This window comes from Molothrus ater, chromosome 18 (genome assembly GCF_012460135.2).
Source record: "Molothrus ater isolate BHLD 08-10-18 breed brown headed cowbird chromosome 18, BPBGC_Mater_1.1, whole genome shotgun sequence".
Classification (NCBI taxonomy): domain Eukaryota; kingdom Metazoa; phylum Chordata; class Aves; order Passeriformes; family Icteridae; genus Molothrus; species Molothrus ater.
Window position 1 is genome coordinate 4,790,128 of NC_050495.2, and position 27,575 is coordinate 4,817,702.

At 53.5% G+C, this 27,575-nt stretch overlaps 1 protein-coding gene across 1 annotated transcript in view; it reads left to right on the plus strand.

Annotated features, from left to right (window-relative positions):
* MYO18B (myosin XVIIIB) overlaps positions 1 to 27,575 on the plus strand; it is a 66,469-nt gene that overhangs the window by 31,511 nt on the left and 7,383 nt on the right. Inside the window, 19 exon segments of the mRNA XM_036393417.2 lie at positions 217 to 306; positions 1,459 to 1,578; positions 1,691 to 1,799; positions 2,241 to 2,365; positions 3,877 to 4,031; positions 4,767 to 4,890; positions 5,448 to 5,459; positions 5,461 to 5,643; positions 5,745 to 5,855; positions 6,765 to 6,869; positions 9,237 to 9,383; positions 12,758 to 12,871; positions 13,248 to 13,364; positions 14,028 to 14,111; positions 15,450 to 15,587; positions 15,784 to 15,969; positions 23,367 to 23,500; positions 25,857 to 25,898; positions 27,036 to 27,197. Of these exon segments, the coding sequence (XP_036249310.1) occupies positions 217 to 306; positions 1,459 to 1,578; positions 1,691 to 1,799; positions 2,241 to 2,365; positions 3,877 to 4,031; positions 4,767 to 4,890; positions 5,448 to 5,459; positions 5,461 to 5,643; positions 5,745 to 5,855; positions 6,765 to 6,869; positions 9,237 to 9,383; positions 12,758 to 12,871; positions 13,248 to 13,364; positions 14,028 to 14,111; positions 15,450 to 15,587; positions 15,784 to 15,969; positions 23,367 to 23,500; positions 25,857 to 25,898; positions 27,036 to 27,197 (2,258 nt within the window).

Here is a 27,575-nt window from a genome sequence, read left to right on the forward strand (position 1 = left end):
GCTCCACACACAGCAAAGCTGACATTCCCTCCGATGGAATTCATGTCAGGAGCTGTAGTCCTGGCAATTTGCAGTGAGCAGCCTTCAAAGTTGCCTGGTAAATTTTATTAATAAGGCAGCTCTGTCTCTTCCACTTATTTTGAGCAGAAAACAAGGTTTTCATAAATAAACCGAGGATGCTGGAACTCTCTGTGGTTTTTTTCCAATCTTCCCTAGGAGGAGCTGGCGGCGCTGAGAAGGAAGCTGGAAAAATCCGAGCAGGCATGCAGCGAGCTCAGACAGACTACAGAGAGTCTGGAGAGCAAGGTACAGCCCCTGAACCTCTGGGACAGACCCCAAAACATCTGATACAGACCCCAGAACCTCTGCCACAGCCCTGTTTGGCCAGGCTGGGACAGGAGCTGATGGGGATGAACAGGAGCAGCAGTTCCAGCAGAGCAGGAGGAGCCATGGGCAGGGATGGTCCCCTGGACAGGATTCTGGACAGGCTGCAGTGTCCAGCTGCAGAATTCCAGGCTGGCATCACTCCAGGCTGCCCAGAAAAGCTGTGGCTTCCCCATCCCTGAAAGTATCCAGGGCCAGGTTGCGTGGGGCTGGGAGCAACCTGGGCTGGTGGAAGGTGTCCCTTAAAGCCCTGGATGGGCTTTAAGGTCCTTTCCAGCCCAAGCCATGCAGGGATTTCATGCTCCCAGCTGGCTGCTGGTCCTCTGTGGGCTCTGCTCCTGGAGACGCAGCTCCTTGTGATTGTGCCTGGGATTTTGCCAAGCATCATGAGGAGAAGGAGCTCCCAAGGTTTCTATAAATACCCTGGGTTTTCCCAGCTCCCTTGGCTGCAGCAGGGCTGAGCTGGGTCTAGGCTGCAGCCAGCAGCCCCCAAGGCCAGGACCCTCCTCATCCCTGGGAAAAGGGGGCAAAGATGGTTTAGTTTAAGCCCTTTGGGAATGCTGAGCGAGGCAACTGCCTCAAGGCAGACCTAGGAAAACACCAGGGAGAGAAATCCTGTGGGATTTCCTTACTGGGTTAAGCTTGTGGGACTCCCTAAGGAGCCTGCACAATGTGAGGTGCCTTAAAATGCTGTCAGACACAGGAGAGGAGTGTTGGAATGCTGTGTTTTCCTGTGGCTCTGCAGCCCCTCGCTGGACTGGCTGAGCAGGAAGGACCATGTGCCCGTCTGCTCTGCGGAAAATGGAATTGATTTTCTGGATTAATAATTCTCCCCTTCTGCTCCTGGTTTCAAAGGAAATTTAATGCAATAAAGTAGGACAATGGAGAGCTGTGATGAGCCCTGCAGTGCAGGCAGCGTGGCACAGGCAGCTGCCAGGCAGGAGCCTGGGCTCCCACTGGTGACACTGGCCAGTGCTGCTGTGCACTCCTGAGACCAAGGCAGAGCTCTCAGGATGGCTGTGGCGTGGCAGAAACCCCCCCAGCCATGCCTAGACTGCCCCCCTGCTCCCCCAGATCATCGACCTGACCACGGAGCTGTCGGATGAGCGCTACAAGGGTGATGTCACCTGCCAGGCCCTGGACGGGGAGCGGGCGGAGCGGCTGCGGGGCACCCGCGAGCTGCAGGAGCTGCAGGTACCTCAGCCCCGAGCCCCTGTGCGGGGACAGCGACCTTGCCATCCCCCTGACACAGCTCTCCCGAGTGCCCCAGAGCTGGGTAGAGCTGCTGCCTTCCTCCCTTCCCCAGAGCAAGCACGACCAAGTGCAGAAGAAACTGGAGTCGGTGGAGAAGCAGCTGGAAGAGGCGCAGCAGCTGGTGCAGCTGCGTGAGATGAAGATCAGCGGCTCTGGAGGAGGTAGGGGTGTCCCTCCAGAGGCAGTGCATGCTCTGGGAATCCAGCCTGACCTGTGGGGCCACAGAGAAGAGGGCAGAGGTTTGTCCCCCCCCAGAGTCAGTGCCACTCTGCAGCCCCTGGCCACTCCGGAGCGTTCTGTCACCCTGCATTGCTCATCCAGCAGAAGCTGGCAGTGACAGCTTGGGGACACAGCTCTGGATCTGGCATGGGGCTGGTGTGCTGTGCCCCAGGGTGCTGCTGGCAGTGCTGGGATGGGATGGGCACACAAGCTGTGCCTGAGGCAGGGCACGTGCTCTGTGTGAGTGGGGCACACAAAGCAGATCCGTGCCCATAAGCTGTGCGCTGGTGTCAGTGCCTTGTGCATCCCCTCCCCTGCCCCCAGCAGGGCCACAGGGGCTGGTCAGGCTCCCAGCACCCACCCTGGGTGTCTCTCGTTGGCAGAGGACGAGTGGCAGGTGAGGTTTGACTGTGCCCAGACCGAGATCGTTTTCCTGCGGAAGCGGCTGGCGCAGCTGGAGGAGCGGCTGGAGGCAGAGCTGGGCACCAGGACAGGGCTGGAGCAAAAGGCAAGTGCTGCCAGCCCAGGAGGGGACAGGGACACCCACGGCAGCAGGGCTATCCTAGGGATATTCCTCTCCCTGCTCCCAGGAGCTTTGCAGGGCTGAGGCTCAGCGTTGCATCTGCTTCTTGCTGCTGCTCCCACTGACCACAAAAAGCAGATATTTTCTACAGGTTTGAGCCTCAGAAATAGCAAAATTCCACCTCGGTCAAGTGTGAGCGTGGGCAGAGGGTGAGGAGCTGTGGGCAGGGGGTTTTCAGTGGTGGCTCTTGGTGCTGCTTTGGCTTTAGGAGCTGTACAGGGTTCTGCTCTCCCCATCTGTCACACAAAGAGCTGGCAGCTCCCGAGCTTTGCCCTGAGGAGGGAAAAAGCCAATGTGCTTCCCCGAGCAGTGCCTGGGAGCCAGGTCACTTCCCATAAGGATAAAACAAAGAAATAAAGATTTCTCATGGTCCATTAAATAGTAATAAGAAAGAAGCTGAGTTTTAGGAGCTTGGGTAAAGCGAAGCAGCCCATTTGCTCTCAGTTAGTTTGGAATTACAGGCTTCATTAATGCAAGATTTTGCTTATTTAAAGTCGTTCCTTAACGACTCCATTCCCTGGCGTGGGAGAGCTCTGAGTGTCTGTCCCAAACACAGTGGGAATCCTTGGGGATTCCAGTCCTTTTTGCAGAGAAATGGGATCAGGCATCACCCCGGGGCAGCTCTGCTGACTCAGCAGGAGGGGCTGGGATGCTACAGGCACTCGGAGGGTGCCTGGAGCTGGAGGGGATACAGCACCTCGGGCTGTCCTTGTTTGGCGAAAAATCCCTGGGTGAACCAGCCCTGGGGACTGCAGTGAGGCTGAGTCCTGGTGGGGATCTTATCCAGGGGGTGTGGGGTCAGTGGGGTTTCTTCTCTGTGGGGTGTGTGGGGTCCAAGGGCCCTTCCCCTGTGGGGTGCGTGTACTATCAGTGGGGTTCTTCTTCTGTGGGGGGGTGTGGGGTCCTTGTATCCCTCCTCTGTGGGGTGTGTGTGATGTGGGGTCATTGGGGTCCCTCCTCTGTGGGGTGTGTGTGATATGGGGTCAGTGGGATTCTTCTTTTGTGGAGTGTGTGAGATTCCTCCTCTGTGGGGTGAGTGGGGTCTAAGGGTCCTTCCCCTGAACTGAGTGTGCCATGGAGTCTATGGGGCCCCTCCTGTGTGGGGTCCCTCCTCTGTGAGCTGTGTGTGCAGTGGGGTCCCTCCTCTGTGAATTGCCACAGAGTCTATGGGGCCCCTCCTGTGTGGGGTCCCTCCTCTGTGAATTGCCACAGAGTCTATGGGGCCCCTCCTGTGTGGGGTCCCTCCTCTGTGAATTGCCACAGAGTCTATGGGGTCCCTCCTGTGTGGCATCCCCCTGTCCCTCCTCTATGGGCTGCCTGCACCACGGGCTCTACGAGATCCCTGCTCCACGGGGCGCACGTGTCCATCCTCAGTGGGGTGCAGGGGGTCCGTGTGTCCCTCCCTGGTGGCACAGCCCCTCGTGTGGCCCTTGCAGCTGGCTGAGGCGCGGGCAGCGTGCCAGGCGGCGCGGGACGGGGCGCAGCGGCTGCGGCGGCGCTGCCAGCGCCTGGCCTGCGAGCTGGAGGATGCCCGGGTGCTGGCTGAGAGCCAGCAGAGCCGCAGCCACGAGCTGGAGAAGAGGCAGAAGAGGTAAGGAATGGGCAGGGCTGGGGGGGCTGGAGCAAAGGAGGCAGGGGATGGGGAGGGGTTGGGGTGGGTGAGGAGCTGTGTTGTGGATGTGTTTTATGAAAAATCCTCTTGTTAGGATCTTTTCTCCTGAGAAGCTGAGAGGCCGCAGAAATGAGATGTAAACAATGATTATCTGCTGCTGTGGAATGCAACAGGTGCATCTGTGATTGGTCTCATGTGGTTGTTTTTAATTAATGGCCAATCACAGTCCAGCTGTCTCAGACTCTCTGGTCAGTCACAAGATTTTATCATCATTCCATTTTCCTTTCTATTCCTTGCCAGCCTTCTGATGAAATCCTTTCTCTATTCTTTTAGTATAGTTTTAGTGTATAATTTTCTTTTAATATAACATATATCATAAAATAATAAATCAGCCTCCTGAAACATGGAGTCAGATCCTCATCTCTTCCCTCGTCCTGGGACCCCTGCAGACAGCACCACAGAGCTGCTGTAAGGATGGAGCTGTTTTTTTATCTGTTTCAGCTGCTGGGAGTTATTTTTCCATCCCATTGCTGTGTGACTGACACAGGGTCTGAGCCCAGACTGGTTTGGGTTTGAAGGGATCTTAAAGCTCATCCAGTTCCATCCCTATGGAATATTCCCTGTGAATATTCTCCTTCCACTACCCCAGACTGCTCCAAGCCCTGTCCAGTGGGGTCTGTGTGTCCCTCCTGACCTTACTGTGCTCCCCTCCAGGTTTGACCTGCAGCTAGCCCAGGCCCTGGGGCAATCTGCCTTCGAGAAGAGCCTCCGTGAGAAGCTGTCCCAGGAGAACACCAGCATCCGCTGGGAGATGGGCAAACTGCAGCAGAGCCTGGAGGTAAGAGGAGACCCCACTTTGCTGTCTTGGAGCCAGTTCTGGAAGCAGCACTGATTACCTTTGCAATCAGAGCAGAGGCAATCAGGAAACTTGATTCCAATTTCTCCTAGCACGGCTCAGTGTGTTTAAATCTCCTTCCAGAAGGGGTGTTGCTATGTATAAAGGATCCCCACCCCATGATTCAGCTAATCAGGGCCAGCCCTGTTTTCACTGGGGTCACGTGTGCTCTTCCTCACATTCCTACCCCCAGTCCCACCTTGGGGATGGTGCTGCACCAAATGCCACCGTGGTGACCCTGGCATGGCTGCTGGGGTGGGGGGAGCCCCCAGGGCTGCTGCCAGCACCCCCAGGCAGCTGGGGCTGCAGGGACACCCCAGGGCAGTGGGAAGGTGAGGTCAGGATCAAGAGGGAAAAGGTGGGCATGGGGCTCTCAGTGTGGGGCAGGGGCTGCCCAACCCCTGCTGCTGCTCCAGAGGGGTTGGGATGATGTTTTTGGAATGCTGTGGATTCTGAGAGTGCAGTGTGAGCGTCCAGGCTCTGATCCTTGCTCTGCCCAGCACAAGGAGGCCTGAGGTGGCCAGGCTGGAGCAGCAGGTGGCCGTGCTGGCCGGCCGAGTGCAGGAGCTCAGCGCCCCTGGGGCCATGGACACGGTGCCTGTGCTCAAAAAGAAGCTCTGGGACCTGGAGGGCAGCGCTGCTGAGCAGAAGAAGGAGCTGGAGAGGCAAACAGCTGCTGTGGAGCACCTGGAGCAGGTAACGAGGGGCTGGGGGGGACCAGGGGTGTCTGTCCCTGCTGGGACAGCCCAACACCATCCCCACCCCTCGGGGCCGTGCATCATCTCTGGGGGTTTCAGCTCCACGAGAGGCTGGAGCTGGAGATGGAGAGGATGAAGCAGATCCACCAGAAGGAGCTGGAGGACAAGGACGAGGAGCTGGAGGACACGCAGAAGTCCTGCCAGAAGAGGGTAGGTTTGGTGCTGGGTGCTCCCCAGAGCTCCCCATGTCCCCAGGAGCCCTTCCAGGGGTCCATGTTCCTGCTTTCCCTCCATCACCTCGTGTGAGCCCCCATCACAGCTTTGGGGTGCAGACCAGGCTTTGGATCAGGGGTGAGCCCCAATCACAGCTTTGGGGTGCAGACCAGGCTTTGGGCCAGGGGTGAGCCCCAGTCACAGCTTTGGGGTGCAGACCAGGCTTTAGGCCAGGGGTGAGCCCCAGTCACAGCTTTGGGGTGCAGATCAGGCTTTGGGCCAGGGGTGAGCCCCAGTCACAGCTTTGGGGTGCAGATCAGGCTTTGGGCCAGGGGTGAGCCCCCATCACAGCTTTGGGGTGCAGACCAGGCTTTGGATCAGGGGTGAGCCCCAGTCACAGCTTTGGGGCACAGACCAGGCTTTGGGCCGGGGCTGAGCCCCTGCCAGGCTGGAGGGGCTGTTGGGGACAGTGTGTGTGAGCCACACGTGATGCAGCACATGGACCCACTGCTCCCAGTAACACCAGAGTCACACCAAGGGCACCAACTCCAGTGTTTCATTTTTTGGGGATGATTTCCAGAAAATAACTTTTCCTCAGAGCCATGAAGTTGATGGGTGCAAACACCAATTCCAGAGCTGCAGGGGCAGCCTTTGGGCACATCTGGGTGTGCTTCAAACAGCCCATCCTGTCCCCAGTGTCCTGCACGTCCCTGGCACTGGCACTGCTGGGGACAGGAGGTGCTCCAGGGGACGTGGCCCATTCCTGGTCCCCAGTGCTGGGTGCAGAGATCTCGGTGCCCTCCCTCTCCTGGGGAGTGCCAAACCCCCCCTGTGGCAGTGGCTGTGCCCTGCTGGCACCTTGAGGGGCGGCCGGGCACTGAGCAGGGCTGGGTTTGTCCCACGCAGCTGCGGCAGCTGGAGATGCAGCTGGAGCAGGAGCACGAGCAGAAGCAGATGGTGCTGCACGAGAAGCAGGACCTGGAGGAGCTCATTGGCACCTTGTGTGAGCAGGTAAGGGGGCAGTGCCCTCCCAGGGGCTGCTTTGTGGGCCCTGCCCTGTGTGACCGTGCTCACAGGGGTTCTTGGAATGAGGGAAGAGATGAGGATCTGACTCCATGTTTCAGAAGGCTTGATTTATTATTTTATGATATATATTACACTAAAACTATACTAAAAGAATAAAAGAAAGGATTGCTTCAGAAGGCTAGCTAAGAATAGAATAGGAAAGAGTGATGACAAAGGCTTGTGGCTCCGACTCTGTCCGAGCCAGATGGGCTGTGATTGGCCATTAATTAGAAACAACCACATGGGCCAATCCCAGATGCACCTGTTGCATTCCACAGCAGCAGATAACCATTGTTTACATTCTGTTCCTGAGGCCTCTCAGCTTCTCAGGAGGAAAAATCCTAAGGAAAGGATTTTCCATAAAAGATGTCTGTGAGAGCCGTGCCCTAAAAACAGGAATGGGGATAAAAAAGTGCAGCCAGAGCAGAGCCTGGTGTTGGTGCACATGCAGCTGCTCGTGAGGCTCTGTCCCTCTTCTGTCCCAGATGCCACCCAGCCACAGCAGGCACTGGGATCTGCAGGGATCACACAGGGGCTGCATGGTCCCAGTAAGGACCCACAGAGGGGAATTGTTCCTTTTTGTACAGGAGAATAATCCAAGCAGGGGGAGGTGTGTTCTTTTCCCTGGTGTTTCATGAGAGTCAAACTAGCCAGGTCTAGCACTGGAGTGCATCCAGCTACCTAGAAAAGCAGTTTATCCAATCCTGCTCGTTACAGAGGAATTATATCCCAAGCACATTTGGTGAACAAATCCCTTTTCCCTCTCTGATGAGTCTGTGGAAAAAAGCACACCCAGTTCTGCTCTTGTTCAGTCAGCAGGTGAGGGGCTGGAGTCAGCCTTTGGCATCACCTGGAGGCCATCCCAGAGCTCTGGTGACTGAGAGAGGCCAGGGCTGAGGATGGCACCAGCTCAGTGTCACTGTGTCCCAGTGCAGCTGCTCCCCACGACTGCCCAGAGGATTTCTCATATGTCCCCATGCCACTCACCCTGGCACAGAAACCAAGCCCTGTGTCCTCTGGCTGTTGGCACAAGCTGCATTTCACCATTTCACCAGCCCTGGCAGTCCTGTGAGTTCACTAAACAGGAGGAATCTGGGATCTTTGCAGCACTGGAAGGGAGGGAATATTTCAAGCAGACACAAAATGGTCTGATGAGGCTTATCCAGCACAACCCTCCTGCTCCTGGCTTAGAAAATGTTTTGGGCACTGTCACAATAAATAATGCTGTATCAAAGCAGGGGATTACTACAACAGTCCAACGTGTCCTGCTTGTTCAGGGGAGGGGAGCTGAGATGGATGAGGAGGCAGCGGGGGCTGGGGGAGCTCAGGAGGATGGGGCCCCTTCTCCCCCTAGGACAGCCCCAGGTGTTGCCCTGGCAGCCCCCAGCCCCCCGAGGGCAGTGCTGGTGTAAGGGAAGGGGAGATGGGGCCATGCAGCTGGGATTGCTGTGAGACACAAGCACAGTTTGGCAGCAGCTATTAAATCAAATCCTGGCTTTGTCACTTAAAAATCCTGGGCTGCAGCAGTGGGAGGGGGCAGCTGGTTCCAGCCATGGCTCCAAATTTATCCCCTGTGGTTGTGGAGAGACCCTGAGCAAGAGGAAAATGGTGTGAGCAGTGTCCAGGATCCAGCTGGAGGGATGGCAGAACAGCAGTGGTGGTGCTGCAAACACCCTGTGGTTAGCAGAGGACAGTTCATTAAAAAATGGGAAGAAAACAGCCAACCCAGAAAACTAATTAAGGAAATGGAGATGCCAATGATTTCTTGTTCCAGCAAATTCCAGCCAGCTCTAAACCAGGCCACAAGGTCAAATCCACACAGTTGATTTTAGCCAGTGAACAGAAAATAGCAGAGGGAAAGGGGTTTGAAACGAGAGCCGTGGAAAACAACCTAAATGGAAAATGTTCTTACACCTCAGTGATGCTGAAATTGAGTGCTGAAACCATGTCCCTGTTTATTTGGTGGCTTTCTAATTCCTTTATCCCTGTAACCATGGTTGCTCTCTCCCTCTCTCTGGCAGGGGGAGCACAGAGGATGGGTTTTTTAAGGTATTCCTTGTGGCTGTGTGGCCAGGCTGTCCCTCTGGCCACAGGTGGGGATGTGACTCGTGGGGACCAGGGGTGGGCAAATCAGAGGAGCATCTCTTTGATGGGGGAAAAATATGGAACATCCTGGAGGTGTTCACTCAGTACTTTGGTGTAATTAACCAAAATATCCCTGATTGAGCGGGGAACGCCTTGGGGTGCGGCAGAAGGTGCTGATGGAGGTTCCCGGGGCCAGCAGGGCTCAGACATCTCCTCTCCGCATCCCAGATCGGCCACCGCGACTTCGACGTGGAGAAGCGGCTGCGGCGGGACCTGCGGAGGAGCCGGGCGCTCCTGGCCGATGTTCAGCTGCTGCTGGCGGCCCCGGCCGGGCCCGGGGGCAGCGCTGCGGAGCTGGAACAGCTGCGCAAACAGGTAGGGAGGGAGCCGCGGGCAGCGGGGGAGCCGCAGGGAGCATCCCCCGGTGCCCCGGTTAACTGAGCGCTGGCACACCCGAGAGTCTCCTTGGAAAAGGAGCGCTTCCCTGTCATTAAGGCAACGCTGGTGAAGTGTTTTGGTTTTTTTTCCCTTTTTTCCCTTTTTTTTTCCCTGTTAATTACCTTCTGTTTGGCGCGTTTCTGCGCGTCTCCTACGGCCGGGATGGGGCGGCGTTGCCATAGGGATGCTGGAAGCGGGAGAGGGATGGGTGGGGGATTTGAGCTCGGCGGTGTTGAGTGACCTGGGGAGCGGCTCCAGCTCTGTGCCAGCTCTGCGCCACCACACTGGGGACATCCCCGACCCCAGCGTGAGCTCTTAGTCCCCTGCCATGGATAGGGGCACCACAGAGCTGCCCATCCCCTTGAGGGCTGTGTATTCCCAAGTGCCAAGCAGGGGCTCAGCTAAAGATGCTGGCCCTCTGAAACCACTCAGAAATTAATCTGTTCTGCACATTTCTCCTGGAAACAAACGAATCTGGAGGTACGAGCAACTCCAGCAACATCCAAACATAATTGGGAGGATCGTTGTGCATAAATAACAGCTGTGAGCAGCAGCTGTGCTGGGAGAGAAGGGGAAGGTGAGCTGGGCCTGATGGAGCTGCAGGTGTGTCCATGCCTTTACCTGGATGTCCTGGGCAAGAGATGGCCATGGCTGGGACAGGCCACAGTGGGAATGGCCACTTTTTGCACTCTTGTGTTGTTAAATGTTATTGACCCAGTGCTGTGGTGCTGCACTTCATTAAATCCCGTAATGTTTCCCAAATCCCACTTTGGGGCTGGAGAGGTTGCACTGCCCCTGTTTTTCCCCAGTCTCTGGTGGGAGGGAAATGTGGCAGGGCTGTGCCCTCAGGTCCTTTCCATGTGCTGATCTGAGGGACCTTCATGGATGCTGAGGTGCTTCCTCTGCCCATCCAGCCGTGTCCAGCCCCATCTCCCTGGGGAATAATGCCCAGCTCACCTGGGGAAGTAAATCTTTGCTCCAGAGAGTAAAGTCATGGAGAGAGCAGCTGAGGGAGCTGGAAAGGGGCTCAGCCTCGGAAAAAGGAGGCTCTGGGGGGACCTTGTGGCTCTGCACAGCTCCTGGCAGGAGGGGACAGCCAGGGGTGTCAGGCTCTGCTCCCAGGGAACAGGGACAGGAGGAGAGGAAACTGCATCAAACTGTGCCAGGGGGTTGGAAATCAGGAGGAATTTCCTCGTGGAAAGGGTGCTCAGGGACTGGAAGGAGCTGCCCAGGGAGGTTTGGAGTCCCCATCCCAGAGGTGTCCAAGGAATTCCTGGATGTGGCACTCAGTGCTCTGGGCTGCTCTGACAAGGTGGGGAGCAGGCACAGGTTGGGTTTGATGACTTTGGAACTCTTTCCCAGCATTTCTGACTCTGAGATTTTGGGATTCTTGCTCCCTGCACACCCCAGTCCTCAGAGCAAGGCAGGAGGTCACTCTCTGTCCCTGTGATTCCACGGCCTCTGCTCATCTCCCTTGTGTTTGAAGAAGAGCAAACAGCCTGGATTTTGGGAATGTGGAGTTTTTGCTGTGCCACCAACACTGAGGCTCTGCCTGTGCTTAAAATGCCACATGATTATCCTGTCCTTTAAGCTGAAACAATTTCTAATGGCATTCATGACGACTTTCTCAAAAGCCAATTCATCCTACACCAGCCCACGGACCTGCACGAGAAGAAAAACTTTGCTAAAATGCTACATTTCCGTTAATCAAAATCCATATGGCTGGAAGTGCAGCATTGTTTCTTAATAAGGCTGAGGCATCCATTTTATGCAGGTATTTAACAGATGGTGTTCACAGCAAACTAATGTTGTTCCACAGTTCATACATTATGCATTTTTTGGGGGGGAATTTCAATTTATTCTTCCCAAGTGGGAAAATTCCATTACACCAAGTGAATTGGAAGCTGATGTTTAATGAGGGGTCCTGGAGATGCTTTTCTGTCTGATGGAATTATCAGGAGTTTGGTGGGAATTGTGGCAGGGAAGAGGCCAGACCATGAGTAGGGATGCAGCTGGACAGGTGGGAAAGGCCATGAAACCAGGAGCTGATCTGTGTGGCATCTTCAACTCATCCCAGCAAAGCACAGAGACATTTTTACAGCTGACGGAAGAAAGTTCTTCCTTTTCTAGAGAAAGGTCTCAACCTCCCCAAAAAATGGAGGCAAGCCAGCTGAGGATTGCTCCAGTTATAATAGTGTTCCATTATTCCCCCCACTTTTAAATTTTTATTAATTTTTTTTTTTTGAGGGAGAGAGATAAAAAAGAAAGTTTAAAAAAAAATAATTCTCAAACTCTCACCTTGGTGTGCAGCTTTTCCCGTTGCTCCCTGGAACTCCACAGGGAAACCAGGCACGGGAAATGAGCAGTGAGCAGAGGGGTTTGTTTTTCTTTTTCGTAGAGAAAAAGAAAGAAACCCCAACGAGCAGGGGAAGGAACTGGATGTTCAGGTACAGCCTACGACAGCTCCTCCGCCCAGGCAAGGGGGGAGTTTTCGGGATGACGCTGCAGCTTCCAGATGTTTGCAGCCCATTGAAGATCGTTTGTGATCTTAATGGCTGAGCTGTAAAACCCGAGAGCAAATTAGCGTTTATAAATGGGATCTTCCACGTGTATTTGCAAATGCAATTTACGCCACGTGAAAAGCCCATTTGCGAACCGCCCCGAATCATGAATTGCTCTAATCAGGAATTACGTGTAATTCACATAATTTTGCAAATTAATGATCCCAGCTCTGCCTGGCCGAGGAGGAGGAGGGAGGATGTGCCTGGACTCACCAGGACAGGCAGTGGTGTTGGGGTCTGTGCTGGGAGGTGCCAAGGAAGCTTTGCTTGCCCTGTAAACCAGAACCAGACAAGTTGAGGAGTAGCAGGGGTTTAAAACGTGAAGATTTCTGTGTTCTTTAGCAGGGAAAAATGCCCTGTTGTCGCTCTAGGACATGAAATAAAACGATGCAGACACTGGACTCTCCAAGGTAAAAAAGAAGGCAGTTTAATTTCTGACTCCAACATTTATATATTTCCAAAAGTGACAGTGGATCGGAGGGTGAAAGTCTCCAATGACACTGGACAAACCAACAGCCCATCAAACTTCTTCTCCTCTATAAAAGAATGCAAAACAATAAGTTATTTACATAAAGTGCGTGAGAAGGTTCGTTACAAGACTGTAAACATCAGCAGGCTTAGAAGAACCTAAAAAAATAGGGTGACACCCTGTGAAAGTGGAAATAAGCATGGCTGTGTGGCACAGGGGGACAGCACCATCAGCATGTGGCTTCTGCTCCTTTAATGGTGATCCCCTGCACCTTTTCCCAGTTGGAAGAGAGTGAAGCCAAGTGTGCAGAGGCCCAGAGATGCCAGCAGACAGCAGCCCAGGAGCTGGAGAACCTGCACACGGAGCTGGAGACCCTCAGCAGAAGCAAGACCCTGGTGGGTTCCGTGGCAGGGCAGGTGGGAGGGCGCAGTCCCACCTCGGGGGGTTTGGCAGCAATCGGCAGATGCTTTGCTAAACCAGCACTGCCAGACTGGTTAATAAATCACCTTGGAGCGTTAATTACACCTCTGAGGATATTTACAAAATATCCCGGCGTCTTTACGGAGTCTCCAAGGATACTCCTCACTAAATCACCTGGACTGTTTGGAGACAGCAGCCCCCGGGGTGGTTTAAGGGTGGACAAAATTCCTGCGAGGGAGCAGCATCCCACGGTGCTGCCCTGGCTCTCTGGTGGGCTGGAGGCTGTTGGCAGCGTATTCCAGGGGGGATTTGGTGGGATCCATGAAGCAGGAGCTGTGGGTCCTCCTGCAGGTGGACGAGCAGCTGTTCCAGCTGCAGCACGAGCGAGCCGACCTGCTGAAACGCATCGATGAGGACCAGGAGGACCTGAACGAGCTCATGGAAAAGCACAAGGCTCTGATCGCCCAGGTAGGAGCTGGGGCAGCCTCTCCAACCCTGGCAGGGCTCTCAGAAAGCCCTGCAGGCTGGCACAGAGCTGGTGGTGGCACCTGGGGCTGCACAGAGGGGTGAGGAGGCACAGAGATGCTGTGATGAGGAAGGGAAGGCTCACAGCACCAAATCCTCTCGCCTGCAGCTTTAAATCTCCTTTCAAGAGGTGTTTTGCCTTTAGTTTCAACACTTGGGGAATCCTACAGCTGCCCTTCTGGGTTGTTTTTATTATTCTTTTCACCATTTTGTCATGCAGAGGTTAAAAAGTGCTGCCAGACAGCCTTGGGGCTTTCAGTGCCGTATCCAAACTATGTCAGGCTCTCCCAAAGGAATTTCCTGGGAGCTGAGGGACCCCAAAACTCCCATGGGAGGGGGGGCAGGCTGGCCAAGCTGACAATTCACAGTCTGGTGCCCCTTGCAGAGGTGGTAGGGATCCAGGAGCCTGTGTCTGGAACAAGGAGAATCCTGATCCACAAATACTTGTTTCAAAATTTAGGGAAAACCTGCAGTGAGCTGGGACAATGCAGCTCCACCAGGGCAGTCCAGGAGCAACTCACTGTCCCAGTGGCAGGAGGTTCAGGCAGGAACCAGCCCTCTGCCCTGAGCCCTGCTGCTCCCACTCCACATTTTCTGTTTCTGCAGTCGGCCACAGACATTGCTCAGATCCGGGAGCTGCAGACGCAGGTGGAGGATGTGAAGAAAGAAAAGCAGAGCCTGCAGGAGAAGGTAATTCCTGCAGGAGAAGGTAATTCCTGCAGGAGAAGGTAATTCCTGCCCAGCCTGTGGCACCCCTGATGAGGAGTGGGACCTCTTTAGGCTGGAGAAATCTTTCCCTGGCAGAGTTTTTGGGATTCACAGCCCGGCTTCTCTTTCCTCCCCTCCTGAACTGCCCTGGCTGGGATGGGCTGCCCCAGGGTGGGCACCAGCAGGGGCTGCACTCCCTCGCCTCTGTGACTGTGCCAGCCCTCCTGGAGTGTGGGATTTAATTTTAAACACATGAGTAATCCCATTAAGTGAAGTGCTTTACTGGAGCGTGGCTAAGCTGCCCGGGAATCAGAAGCAGGAGGAGCGGGTGGTGCTTTGCAGATAGGCCGGATAAAAGGAGACAAATTCCTGTAGTTTTAGGTCAAGTTCAAAATCTGAACCCGGGATCACTAAAAGGGCAGTTTCCTTTGGAGATCTCGGTGTAAGAACTGAGGAAACAGCCTGGCCCAGGCGGCTTTTCACAAAAACTGAATTTTTACGCCCGCTGTCCTCAAAGAGTGTGTGAGGAGAGAAGAGCAAAGGAGCCCCAGACACATGTCCCTGGCCAGCAGGTTCTCCATTCAGAGCCACACTTTGCTGTCAGGCCTGTTCTGTGTGGCTCCAACAGCAGGGAATTCTTTGGGGAGGGAGGGCAGTGCTTGGCCACAGCAGCTCAGGGGCCAGGAGAGACCCCCAGTGCATGTGAGGGACTGGGGAGGGGTCCAGGAGAGGGGTTCAGGAAAGGGGATGAGCCCATGGGATCAGGGGAGGGATCAGCAGAGGGATCCATCAGAGGGGTCTGTGACGGTGTTCACAGGGGTCCGAGGATGAGGGAAGAGACGAGAATCCGACTCCATGTTTCAGAAGGATTGATTTATTATTTTATGATATATATTATATTAAAACTATACTAAAAGAATAGAAGAAAGGATTTCATCAGAAGGCTGGCTAAGAATAGAATAGGAAAGAATGATAACAAAGGTTTGTGGCTCGGCTCTCTGTCCAAGCCAGCTGGACTGTGATTTGCCATAAATTAGAAACATCCAACATGGGCCAATCCCAGATGCACCTGTTGCATTCCACAGCAGCACATAACCATTGTTTCCATTTTGTTCCTGAGGCCTCTCAGCTTCTCAGGAGGAAAAATCCTAAGGAAAGGATTTTTCATAAAAGATGTGTCTGTGACAGGGGTCCAGGAAAGGGGATCAGGAGAGGGGATGAGCAGAGGGGTCAGCAGAGGGGGTCAGCAGAGGGGATCAGGAGTGGGGCTCAGCAGAGGGCTGGGGGATGCTGATGCTGACACAGCCCCTGCTCTCCCAGCTGCAGGCAGCTCAGGCCAGGGCAGCCCAGCTGGAGCAGTGCCCGGCCGAGCGCTCCATCGTCAGCCGGCAGGAAGCTCGGATCCGGGACCTGGAGAGCCAGCTGGACTTCCAGGCCGTGCAGATGAAGCGCTTCGAGGTACCCCCTCCTCACCTGGCACTGCCACCGCCCCACCTGTGGGGACAGGAGCACCTGGGAAGGGCTGGGAGGGATGGGGGCAGCCCGGGGGGTTGGTGGCACTGCTGCTCTCTCTGTGAGGGGGTTTCTGACAGCCAGTGGTGGCTCGGTGCTCACAGGGAGCTTCCCAGCTCCTCACCTTCCCCTCACCCCCCAGGTGCTGGTGCTGCGCCTGCGGGACAGCATCATCCAGATGGGAGAGGAGCTGGAGAAGGCGGCCGAGTCGGAGGCACGGGAGAGGGAGAGCAGCAGGTACTACCAGAGGAGGATGCAGGAGATGAAGGCTGACATGGACGAGCTGGTGCAGAGGGAGCTGGAGTCCAGCCGCCGGCGCGTGGAGCTGGTGAGGGGGTGATCCTGCCAGGCTTTGGGGGGGTCCCATGGCCACAGGGGTTTGGAGGTGACCCCTCATAGCCCCTGGGTTGTTCTGAGGGCTCCAGAAATTCGTTTTTGTGTGGTCCTTTGTGTGCTCTGGCTCTGGGGATGGAGTCGCTCCTGGGCTGCTCCTCTGGAAGGCACAGGGCATTGCTTTGCAGCTCTCTGCAGCCCCAAACCATTGAACCAAAGCTGTCCTTGAGGACCCTCGTGTTCCCTCTCTCCATGGCTGCTCTGGGAGCCTGGACAGTCACTCTGCTCCATGGTTTTTTTGTGGGAAGGAGGTGGCTTTGCCTGCTCCCATAGAAATGCAGTTCCCGTGTGGATGTGGCACTTGGGGATGTGGTTTCAGTTGGGCTGGATGATCTTGGAGGTATTTCCATCCTAGGTGAATCTATGATTCCAAGTTAGGTCATTCCTGTAGCTCCTCATGCTGGCTCTCCTGATGTCAGGCAGAACCACAGTGGGTGGGAAATGCCCTGGCCCTGCAGCAGCCCCTGAGTGCTGCGTGCTGGCCACAGGGCTGGCTGTGCCAGGCTGGCTGTGCCAGGCTCAGCCCAAGCACCAGCTCCTCCTGGAGCTCCTGGCTTTGCCAAACCCCCCCTGTGTCTGCAGCTCAGACAGTGCCAACCAGCAGCTGAACCTGCTCTGAGTGAGCAGAGCCCCAGCTGGCTTTGGAGAGCAGCAGAAATAGATTCACCTTCACTTTCCAGCCCTTTCCAGGGTCTCTTTTCATGTTGCTTCTTCCAGTAATCCAAGGGAAAGCCTCGCTCCTGAGTGGTAATTGAAAGATATTGCACTTCTGCTGGCAGCAGGGCTGAATTAGGAGCAGTTATTTTATCAATAATCTTTTAGTTAGCAATCAAGGAGATTTCAGGATTTATTCTGCCCCGAGGCTGCCAAGCCTTCCCCAGGGGAGTGGTGTGAATGATTCCCAATGCTCTGCCTGCACCAGGGTCAGGCTTTGCCCTTGCTCTGCCAGGCTGAGCCCTGCCTGCTCCAGCCTCCCCTGGGCATGGGATGGGCTGGGATCTCAGCCTCTGATGCTCTGCAGAGCCATGAGAAGGGGTTGAGAAAGGTGGAGAATGGCTGGGAAGGGTGGAACAGGGGCTGGGAAGGGTGGAACAGGGGCTGGGAAGGGTGGAACAGGGGTTGGGAAGGATGGAGAAGGGGTTGGGAAGGATGGAGAAGGGGCTGGGAAGGATGGAATAGGAGCTGGGAGGGATGGAGAAGAGAGAGGCTCTGCTGAGGTGCCATGGGCATTCTGGGCTCCCTGATCCCTGTGGAATTTGGGGAGCAGTGGCTGTGGGTGCTGTGATACTGGGTGTTTGTTGCAGCTCTGCTGGAAGGGAAGTGCTTGGAATGTGGATTTTCTGGCTGTTGTGATGGGGGTGGGTTCTTTTTTGCTGTATTTTGGGGGTTGTGCCTGTTTTTTTAGCAGCTTTTGGAATGTTTCATATGGGGATGTGAGCGATGGGAGGTACAGGAGCGTCTTGTGTTCTCCCAGATAAAGTGTGCAAAGAGGTCTGAAAGGGATTTTAGAGGCCCCTCCCTCAAATAAGACACAAAGAGCTGAAAACCAGCTGAACTTGTGAGGCAGGACTGAGGGCTCTGGGTTTATCCAGACACTCAGATATTTGGGGTCATCTGGCACCAGCGGGAGAAAGGAGCAGGGGGGCTCCCCCAGACACTGCTCCCCATCCCAGCTTTCCCATGGGGATTGCTCCATGGCAGCTGGCTCCAGGCTCTGCTGTGACATTCCTGGGAGCAGAGGCATCCCCCAGACTGTGTCCTCTGAAGAGCACTTGAATTAAACATGGGGCAGAGCTGTGATCAGGGAGCCCAGCCCAGCCTGTCAGGAGCCTGGTGGGGAGCATCAATAGTTAATAGAAAGCCACTTATGGCTCTGCTCCTGCTAAATCCCCCATCAATTATAAATCCAGCCTGAATTATTCACTTGACATTACTTAAGTCGTGCTCTGCTCCTAACAATTTTTGAAAAACTTACTTAAATACACGGTGGTGAGGTTGTGGACTTACCACACACTGTCGAGGTTTAAAGGGGGGGTGTTGAAGGAACAAATTCCTGGCAGAGATTGGGTTAAAAATCCTGTCTTGTTTAAGAGCTGCTGCCTGTGTATGTAGATACATATATAGAATATATATACAATATACAGAATAGAAGGTATTTTGTTTTCACAGCTCATATTTATTAGTGGAAAATCCTGTGCCACCATCCCCAGCCAGGCTTAGGGCATCTCCATTCCATCCCTCCTTCTTTTCCCACCCAGTTTAGGGCACTTGGGAGGCAGCCTTGTGCCATTCAGCAGGGAACACCCAGAGAGGAGCAGGGATGAGAGCTGGCTGTCAGGCAGATGGCTCTGCCTCATGAATTTTGTAAGAAGGATGGGTTTTGAACATTTTCCAAGCATGTTTGGTAATGATGGGGGTAGGACTTGGCCCTGCTGGACTCTTTGCTCTGGCTGCACAGCCTGGGTTTCCTCCCTGGAGCTGGAGCTCTTTTTCCAATAAAATCTGGATCCCAGCCTGCAGCAGCTCCTCGTTTCTCAGCTGCTGTGTTGACACCCAGAGCTTGTCAGGCCAGCCCCAGCCCCCTGGTGTCCTCTGACCATGGCGAGGAGTGAGGGATGGATTTACACCTTGGGGAGCTTAAACCCAAGGCTGCTCTCTGTGTTCATTGTGTGCGTCCCCTGGGGAGGCTGCAGTGCTGGGAGGGATGGACAGGGGCTGGGAAGGATGGAGAAGGGGCTGGGAAGGATGAAGGGGCTGGGAAGGATGGAGAAGGGCTGGGAAGGATGGAGAAGGGGCTGGGAACAATGGAACAGGAGATGGGAAGGGTGGAACAAGGGCTGGGAAAGATGGAGGTGGGGCTGGGAACAGTAGGAATGGGGTCTGGGAAGGATGGAACAGGGGTGTGGAAGGATGGAACAGGGGCTGGGAGTGATGGAGAAGGGCTAGGAAGGGTGGAACAGGGCTGGGAAGGATGGAACAGGGCTGGGAGTGATGGAGAAGAGCTGGGAGCAGCAGGAATGTGGGACAATGAGCGGCTGTCCCAGGGTCTGGGTCTCCCTCCATTGGCTGCTCTTAGGGGAGGATGGTGCTGGCGGTGCTGCCTGCACGGCTCGGATTTCAGGGCAGAATTTGAACATCTGGATGAGGGCTCTGGGATGGAAACTCAGCAATGGGCTCCAGCCATGGGCAGGAGCTGCTCAGGTCTCTCCTCCTGGAGAGCCAGGTGCCTTCTTGGTGAAATGCTTAGGGAAAAACAGGGGCTGACCCAGCTGGGATGAAGCCCTGGCTGGCCAGGGACTTTCTGGGTCCCCTCCTGTCCCTCTGTCCCCAGCACAGCTCCACTGAACCCTCCCCCAAGCACACCAGGGGGGCTGGTGGGTGCTGTACGAAAATCAGCTTTCTTTAATGAAGCTGTGAAACTCATCAGCACAATAATTAACTCATTTTACAGAAAACTGAGGCACAGGTGTGAAGATATTCTTCACAAGTTTGGTTTTTTTTTTTTTTTTTTTTTTTTTTTTTTTTTGTTTTTTTTTTTTTGTGAGAGGCTCAGTGTAAATAGTGTAAATAACCTTTTATTTTTTTTTTCTCGTTCTTTTGCTGGCAGATCTTTTGCCCTGGCCCTGCTAGGGCCACGTTGTGTAACACAACAGAGCTGGATTAGGGGTTTTTGGTCACTTGCAAACTGTAAAGGGGTTTATTTTTGGTGGCTTTTTTTTTTGTGTGTGTGTGATTTTTTTGGTGTGTTTTTTGGGGTTTGTTTGTTTGGGTTTTTTGTTTGTTTGTTTATTTTAAATTTTTGGGGGGTTTTGTGTGTGTTTTTGGGGTTTTTTTTTTTGGTTTCTTATGTTTTTTTAGGGTTTTTTGTATGTGTGTGTTTTTGGGGTTTTTTTGGTTTTTTTAATGTTTTTTTGGTGGGGTTTTTTGTGTGTGCTTTTTATTTTTTAGGGGTTTTTTATTTTTTGGGGCACTTTTTTGTTTTGTTTAGGGTGGTTTTTTTATTTTTGGGGGGGTTTGTTTTGGGGATCTTTTGGCTTTTTTTGGTTTTGGTTGGTTTTTTTTGTTTTGGTTTGGGTTTTGGGGTTTTTTTTTTGTGGTTTTTCGTGTGTTTGTTTTTTGGTGGTTTTTTTTTTTGGAGTGTGTTGTGGTTTTTTGGTTTTTGTTTTTGGGTTTGGTTTTTTTTTTTGGGTTTTTTGGGTTGATGTTTTTGTTTTTGTTTGTGGTTTTTTGGGGGGGTTTTCTTGGTTTTTTTTTTTTTTTTTTTTTTTTTTTTTTTGACGCTTCCAGCGCAGTGGGAGCTGGACGCCTTTGAGGAGCTGCAAGGACAATTACCATCAAAGGCAGCCGGTCCTCAGAGGTGATGGAGGAGCCAGGAGTGAAAGCTCTGCTGCCTATTTGCTAATTAGGGCTGTTGTGAGTCTGCTTTGCCTTTAAAAGAGTCAATTCCTCAGGATTCCATCAGCTGCTCACGCACCAATTACACGGTGCTCACACTCCAGCCTTCAACCCGGCGAATTTTGTCACTTCAAACTTTCCCCAAACCCCGCGAGTTAACGGCTTAATTAAAAATAATCATGATGGATGAGTTCTGCAGGTGCAGGCTCAGTTATTAGAAGAAAAGGGATCCAAGTTGGACTAATTAGATTACACTTGAGGTGGATGGGAGCGAGCAGAGGTGGTGTTGTCACAGCAGAAACACAAACAAAAATACAGAAACACCAAGTGGTGACAAGGACGTGGTGCTGGCCTGGGAATCCTTTGGAGTCCCAGGGATCATTTCACTGCTGGTTTTGTTTATCTCCTTTTAACCTCTCTTCAGATAATTCTGAGACAGAATTAGCTGGGGGAAAAAAAAAAGAGCCTCTTAAGGAAAAGAAGGTTTAGAAATCCCCTTCCATGAGGGATGTGCAGAATATTTTCAGGAGTGAGAGCAGCTCCCTGTGGAGCATCACTGAGCGAGCTCCTGTCCTCTTGTCTCGGGGAAACCTTTAATCCAGGCTCCCTGTCAGCAGGAATCAACCTCAGCCTTCCAAAACCATGGTTTCTGACCCACCAGCAGAGCCAGTCCTTTGCTCTGGGGCAATCTCTCCCCCGGTGTGAACGGGAGAATCTGGTTTGGAAATGTATTCAGAACCAGGCAGAATGTATATTTTATTTATTGATGATGAAATATACATCAGCCAGGGGTTCTGAGCTGGTCAGGCTGGTCCTGCTGTGCATGTCTGACTGGTTTGGTGGGAGCAGCCAGAGATGCTGGTGCCAAAAGGGGTTTAACAGCAGAGGATGCTCCTTTTAGCCCCTCAGGTCCCTCATGGTGCAGATTGCCCAATAATTTGACTTTTCCCCTTTATTTCTCCCCATTTTCTGCTCAGAGGAAACAAAAAGCCAGCTCTGCCCAGTGTGAGGGTGTCAGTGCTCAGCCCAGGGACTGTGTGAAAAGAGAAAAGCTCCTTGGATTTACATTTAGATAGAAACAACGTGTGTGTCAAAGGTGTCCAGCAGCTCCCTGGGTGCCAGGGGCCTGGTGCTGGGCCTTGTCAATTTGTGCTCTGCAGGCAGTGTTTTTCCATCTGAAATTGAATCACTGTGGCAAAATTATTCCTTTCCTTGAGACAATTGTAGGGTATGGAGAGAAACATGAGGTGTCTCCGTGGATGAGATTTGGGACAGCTGGGATGGGGGGTTGAGCAGTGTCAGCTCTGTTTCCTGGCTCACATTTAAACCACCCCTCAGGCGGGGAGGGGACCTCAGTGTCACCCCAGGTCCCTCTCTCGAGGCCACCAGTGTGTGTGCCACAAACTGGGGGTGCCAGGGGTGTCCTGGGGGTGCCAGAGGTGTCCTGGGGCTGCCAGGGGTGTCCTGGGGGTGCCAGGGGCAGCCCCAGCTCAGCAGCATCACCTGGGGTGGTCCCTTCCCTCTCAGCATTCCCAGGCTCATGCAGAAGGCAGTGAGCTCAGGGGGGACCCTTCCAGCCCCCAGGATGTTCTGTTTGCTGCTCCCACAGCCATCCCAGGGGTTTTCTGTGTCTGTGGCCAGAGAAGTGGGTTTGAGGTGCTGGGAAGGGGATACTGTTCTGTGCCTCCCTGCCCATCCCTGTTAACAACAGCAGGACAGAGGAGTGGAATTAAATGCAGCCACTGAACTGTATTTGATTTGTGCCATAGCCTGCAGGTGAGTCAATAGAGGCTCTTATCAGCCTGTGGAAGGGCTCAGCTCTTATCAGGCAGCAGTTCCACTCCCTGCTCCTGCAGTCCCAAGTACTGAACCCAGGCACGTGGGCACCCGGAGCTTGGGGCTCTTTCCTCCTCTCAGGGTTGGTGTTTCACTGTGAGCCCCGTTCTGAGTCCCTGCAGTCCTTGATGAAACACTTCCCTTGATGAAACTGCTCCTTTCCACCTTCTGCCCGAGCCAGGAGGGAAGTGGAGGGCTTGGAAACACCAAGTTTCAGAAAACTTCTCAGCAGCAGTGAGGTTTTCCCCAACGCCAGCGCGTTCCCAGGAGCTGCTGTGACACCCAAACTGGGCTGTTCCTTTCCGTGTTTTGATGAACTGAGATGCTCTTCCCCCAGGGCCCTGTGTGCCTGGTGATTCCAGGCCTTCCATTATTTACTGTGACAGTGTGCCAGCTCCTGTGCCCTGGCCTGTCTCAAGTCATCCCTCACCTTGTCACCGCCGCCGTGGCGATTTCACAGCTGGCAGCTTCCATCACTGTGGATCTGCTGCTCCCTCCTCTCTGCCCTGTGATGGCCTGGGAGCAGCAGGAAGGGTGTGGAATGTGATGAGCATGGGTGCAGGGCTGGGCTGGTGTCCTTGGTGTGCCAGGTGGGCGATGTTGGTCCATGGAACTGTGTGGGTCGTGTCAGATTGTTAATCATGGGATGGTTTTGGTTGCAGGGATCTCAAAGCTCATCTGGTCTCACCCCTTGCCATGGCAGGGACACCTTGCACTGTCCCAGCTGCTCCAAGCCCTGTCCAAGCTGGTCTGGGACACTTCCAGGGATGGGGCAGCCACAGCTTCTCTGAGCACCCTGTGCCAGGGCCTCACCACTCTCCCAGGGAATAATTTCTTCCCAATATCTCATCTAACCCTGCCTCTGACAGTGGGTAGCATTCCCTCTGTCTTGTCACTCCATGGCCTTATCCAGAATTCCTCCCCAGCTCTCCTGGAGCCCCTTTAAGCACTGGAAGGTGCTGGAAGATGCAGTTTATGTTCACAGGCACCACAGGGCACCGTGCCTCTAACCAGCCCCTACCGGCAGCACTGGGCTGGGTGTGGGATGGTTCAGCAGTCCCCATGCCAGGTGCAGACCCTCTCCTGGTGTCGCCCGTGCAGGAGCAGCAGCTGGCAGAGCTGGCAGAGGCGAGGCAGGGGCTGCAGGCTGACCTGGGCACCTCCATCCGCCGCATCGCAGACCTGCAGGTGGCCCTGGAGGGGCTGCGGGACAGCGACGACAGCGACGCTGACAGGTGAGGAGCAGGGCTGGGGGCTGTCGGAACTCAGCGCATCCTTTTGGATGTCCAGAGCTGCTGAGAACCCCGTCAGGGGGCTCAGAGACCCTGGCACGCTGCCCAGAACACCTGGGGATTTGATTTTGACCCTTGGAGCAAGTTGCCAGCTTTGTATGAGGACGTGAAAGTCACACAGGTGTGAATGGTGTAATAACAAAATGATCACAGGGTGAAAATGTAGATTTTAGGATTTTTGGTATGGGGGTTATGGGGACAAGATGGAGGAATCTGGGCGTGTCCAGCCTTTCTTCTTCTTCTTCTTGTTCTCGATTTTCTGCAGTGCTGTTGGCACTTTGGGATTGGTTTAGAGTAGAAGTGCACTGTCTAACATAGGTGACAGGTATTGGGAATTAAGTGTAAATATGTTACATGTAGTTTGTAGTATAAAAGGACAACACCACCTCGGGAGCGATCAGAGTGCCTGTGGCTGCCTGCTGAGCAGACCTTGGCTGGGTAGAGAGAAAATTTTATAGATAAGAATTATACCGAAAAGTGAAGAGTCCTGACTCATTCTTCAGTTGCGTGGGCAGAAGCAGAGACATCCTGCACATCTTGGGGCAGCAAATATCAACAGAAACCTGAGAGGGGGGAGCTGGGGTGTCGGGATCTCTGGCTTATCAGAGTGACCCCAAGAAAAGTTCAAAAGTCTCTTTTCCCAGCCTGGCGCTTGAAGAAGGAGTCAGGGCTCTTCATTTCTCGGTCTCAAGGTTGTTTATTGTTTCTTATCTATAAAAATTTTTCTCCTGCCCTGCTGAGGTCCATCCAGCAGGACAGTTCCAGGCACTCTGCCTGCCCCCAGGGCAGTGTTATGTCTTTATACTAAAAACTACGTACACAATGTTTGCAATTACTTCCCAATACCTATCACCTATGTTAGACAGTGAGCTTCTACTCTAAATCAATCTGTAAGTGCCAACATCACAGCAGAAGATGGAGGCCAAGAAGGAGAAAGGCTGGACATGCCCAGATCCCTCCATCCTGCCCCCTGAACCCCCATTCTAAAAACCCCAAAATCTCCTTTTTCACCTTGTGATAAATTCACTAGCATTCTACTTAATTTGTCGTGGCTTGCAGATCTTCATCTAAGGTTGGTAACTTGCTCCACGGGTCATAATCAAAACCTCAGGGGCATTTTGGGCTGTGTGCCAGGGTCTCTGAGCCCCCTGGCAGGGCTCCTGGCTGCTCAGGACAGCCAGAGGGATGTTCTGGGCTCCCACACTGGGGGAGCTGGGGGACTCAGCTGCTCTCTGCTGAGGAAGGGGCAATGCCAGGGTAGTTTCATGTCCTCACCCTCACATGTTTGCCCTGCTAGGAGCAGAAAATCTTCATGTCAATGGAAGGTTTCATGGGAAGTGTCACTCTTGAATTCATCCTGGCTGGCCCAGTTTAAAGTGAGCAAAAAGGGTGGGAATAAACCCATTTGTACAGCAGGTTCCTGGCAGCTGTTTGTTGGTGCCCCCAGTGATTTTCATTGAGTGAAAATCCTGTTTTGATCATCCCCAGGAGCTGCAGAGCCAGTGAAACTGGGTGATTGGGTAGAGGGTTTTACTAGGAAAAAAATGAGGAAAGAATTCCAGTGCATTTTTCAGGTGTTATTTCTAAAGCCCTTCAATTTTCCCCTCTGCCATGCAGCTAAAGGGGCTTCATGACAAATGGAGACCAAACAGAGGAATGAGTTTAAAAGAGGAAAAAAAAAAAAAGAAAAATAAAGCTGAGGTGTGCTTGTCACCACTTGCTCTGTGTGGTGATTAAACCAGGGAAGGGTGAGATAGAAACCGTGAGCTTAGACACTCAGTGCTTCCCAAAAGAAGAGTGATTTCCAATGCAATTGATGCATCAGTGGAGGTGAGAAGTGCTTCCCGGCAGGGAAGGCAGCCCCGGGGAGGAGCATCACTCCCCGAGCATCGCTCCCCGTTCTGCTCCCTCCTTTTTCCCCTGCAGGGAGCAGGGAGGGGTCTCCAGCCCCACTCCCTGGGGCTGTTTTGGGAGTGTTCCCCAATGTCTCGGTTTGAGCAGACAGCTGTCTGCTAAGGAAGGCAGGAAATGGAATATCTAAACCCCTTCCCTCTGAATTATTGGAATTTTGGAATTTAGGGGCTCTCAGGCAAAGGTAAAGGAACAGGAATTACAGAAAATAGAATACACAATACACACCCCCAGCTACATCTTGCAGCCTAAGACACCTGGCTCAAACCAACTCCTGCCCTGGCCACACTGGCTTGGTCTGGGAAGTTTTTCACCTGCTGGGAAGTTTAGGATCAGTGGGTTTGTGGTCCTCAGGAGCCACCCCTGACCCTCTCCCTGCTCCTTGCAGCGTGCGGACGGCGCGGGAGTCGCTGTGCTCCAGGAGAGACACGTGAGTGACCCCAGGAGATGGTGACAGAGCCTGGGCTGCTTCTGCCACAGCTCAGGGACCACCAGCTGCTGAAATGAGGAATTTTTTTTTTTTTTTTTTTTTTTTTGTGAAAAAATCCTTTAGGATTTAGCTGCAGCAGTGTCTGCTGCAGCTGCATGGGCAGGGCTCCCACTGGCATCCAGATGTGGCCCATTGACCCACTCCCACTCCCTGTGAGCTCTGGCTCTTATCCCAAGGGATGCTTCCACTCCTCTGGGCTGTGCTTTCAGAGATTATAAAGATGATCTGTGGCTTTGAAGGAAAACTGAGATCCTAAAGGATTTCATCCCCTACACGTGGTCTGGGGGCTCCTGCTGGGTGGGCTGGGGTATCCCAGGGGTGCACAGGGCCCTGTCAGGTACCCAGGGTGGCAGCAGCTCTGTCACTGCAGTTCCAGCCCTGGGGAAGTCCCAGGGGTGTGTAGGGCTCTGTGGGGTGCCTGGGGTCACGCTGGCTCTGTCACTGCACTCCACAGGCAGTGCAGGGTTTTCCTGCTCAGGGTCTACAGGGCACTTGCAAAAGCTTGAGGAAATAATGAGTGGCAGCAACCAGGCTGCCTGGAAAGGTTTATTTTCCCTCTGCTGGTGCCACAAACCAGCTGCTGTGGTGGAGGTGTGAGCACCACCCCACTCTGTGCCCTGTGCCACCATCAGAGTGACCCACAACCCAAAATAAATGTAAGTTCACTCTTAATTCTTCTCCAAGGAAAACCTACAAACCCTAATGAAGCTAATTAAGGGCTGTTTAAAGGAGGTACAGCTCCTTTAAAAAAGAATACAATCTTTAAGAGAGGATAAATACTGATTTCCCAATTACATTGTGGGCCCTCAAGCAGCCACCAACAAAGAGTGCGTTAAAGCTCTACAGGACAAAAATACAAGAACTTATGACTCCCTCCCCATTAACAGGCTAACCTATATTCAAATAGGAGAATTAATGCCAGAATGAGTAACCAGGGTCCTCCCTCCACGACGCAAGCTTACATCCATACATTATTAACAAATCACCGATACACGACAAATCAAACAAGCACAGCATGAGTATCTTGTTAACCCCACAGAGGAGCGTCCACTAAGAACGTCTCTCCTGTCCCCTCAGGGATGCCTGCTCCACTGCTGGCTCCGTGCTCAGCCTGGAGCCTGCAGAGAGCGTCAAGTCCTGGCCGAGCTCCTCCTCAGGCTGGACGTCCCTGCTGAGCGCCAGCGTGGCCGGGAGCGTTTCAGCACCGTCTGTGGGCAGCCGCAGCACCCAGAGCCTCAGGTGAGGGACCCCAGCCCATCCTGGGGGTGCTGGGGGGTGCTGAGCTGGGGGGGCTTCCTCTTGGGACATGCAGGACGGAGCTCAGAGGGACCTGGGGTGTTTAATGTCAAAAACATCAAATCAAGGGAGGCAGTCACTGCTACGCTGGGATCAGTGAAACACCAGATGAAAGTCACTACATCAAAAACGTGCTTCAAGCAGGAAAATATCCCTTGATGTGTTCTCTGGAGATAATTTAAAGAGGCATTGCAGCCTATTTGAGGATTTGTATGCCATATGCTCGCTGCTGAGGGAGAGGGATGCGTTTTCTACTGGTCTAATATCAAACATGTTAATTTTTGGTGGTGATGATGACAGGCTGGGGGAGAGATGGAGAGG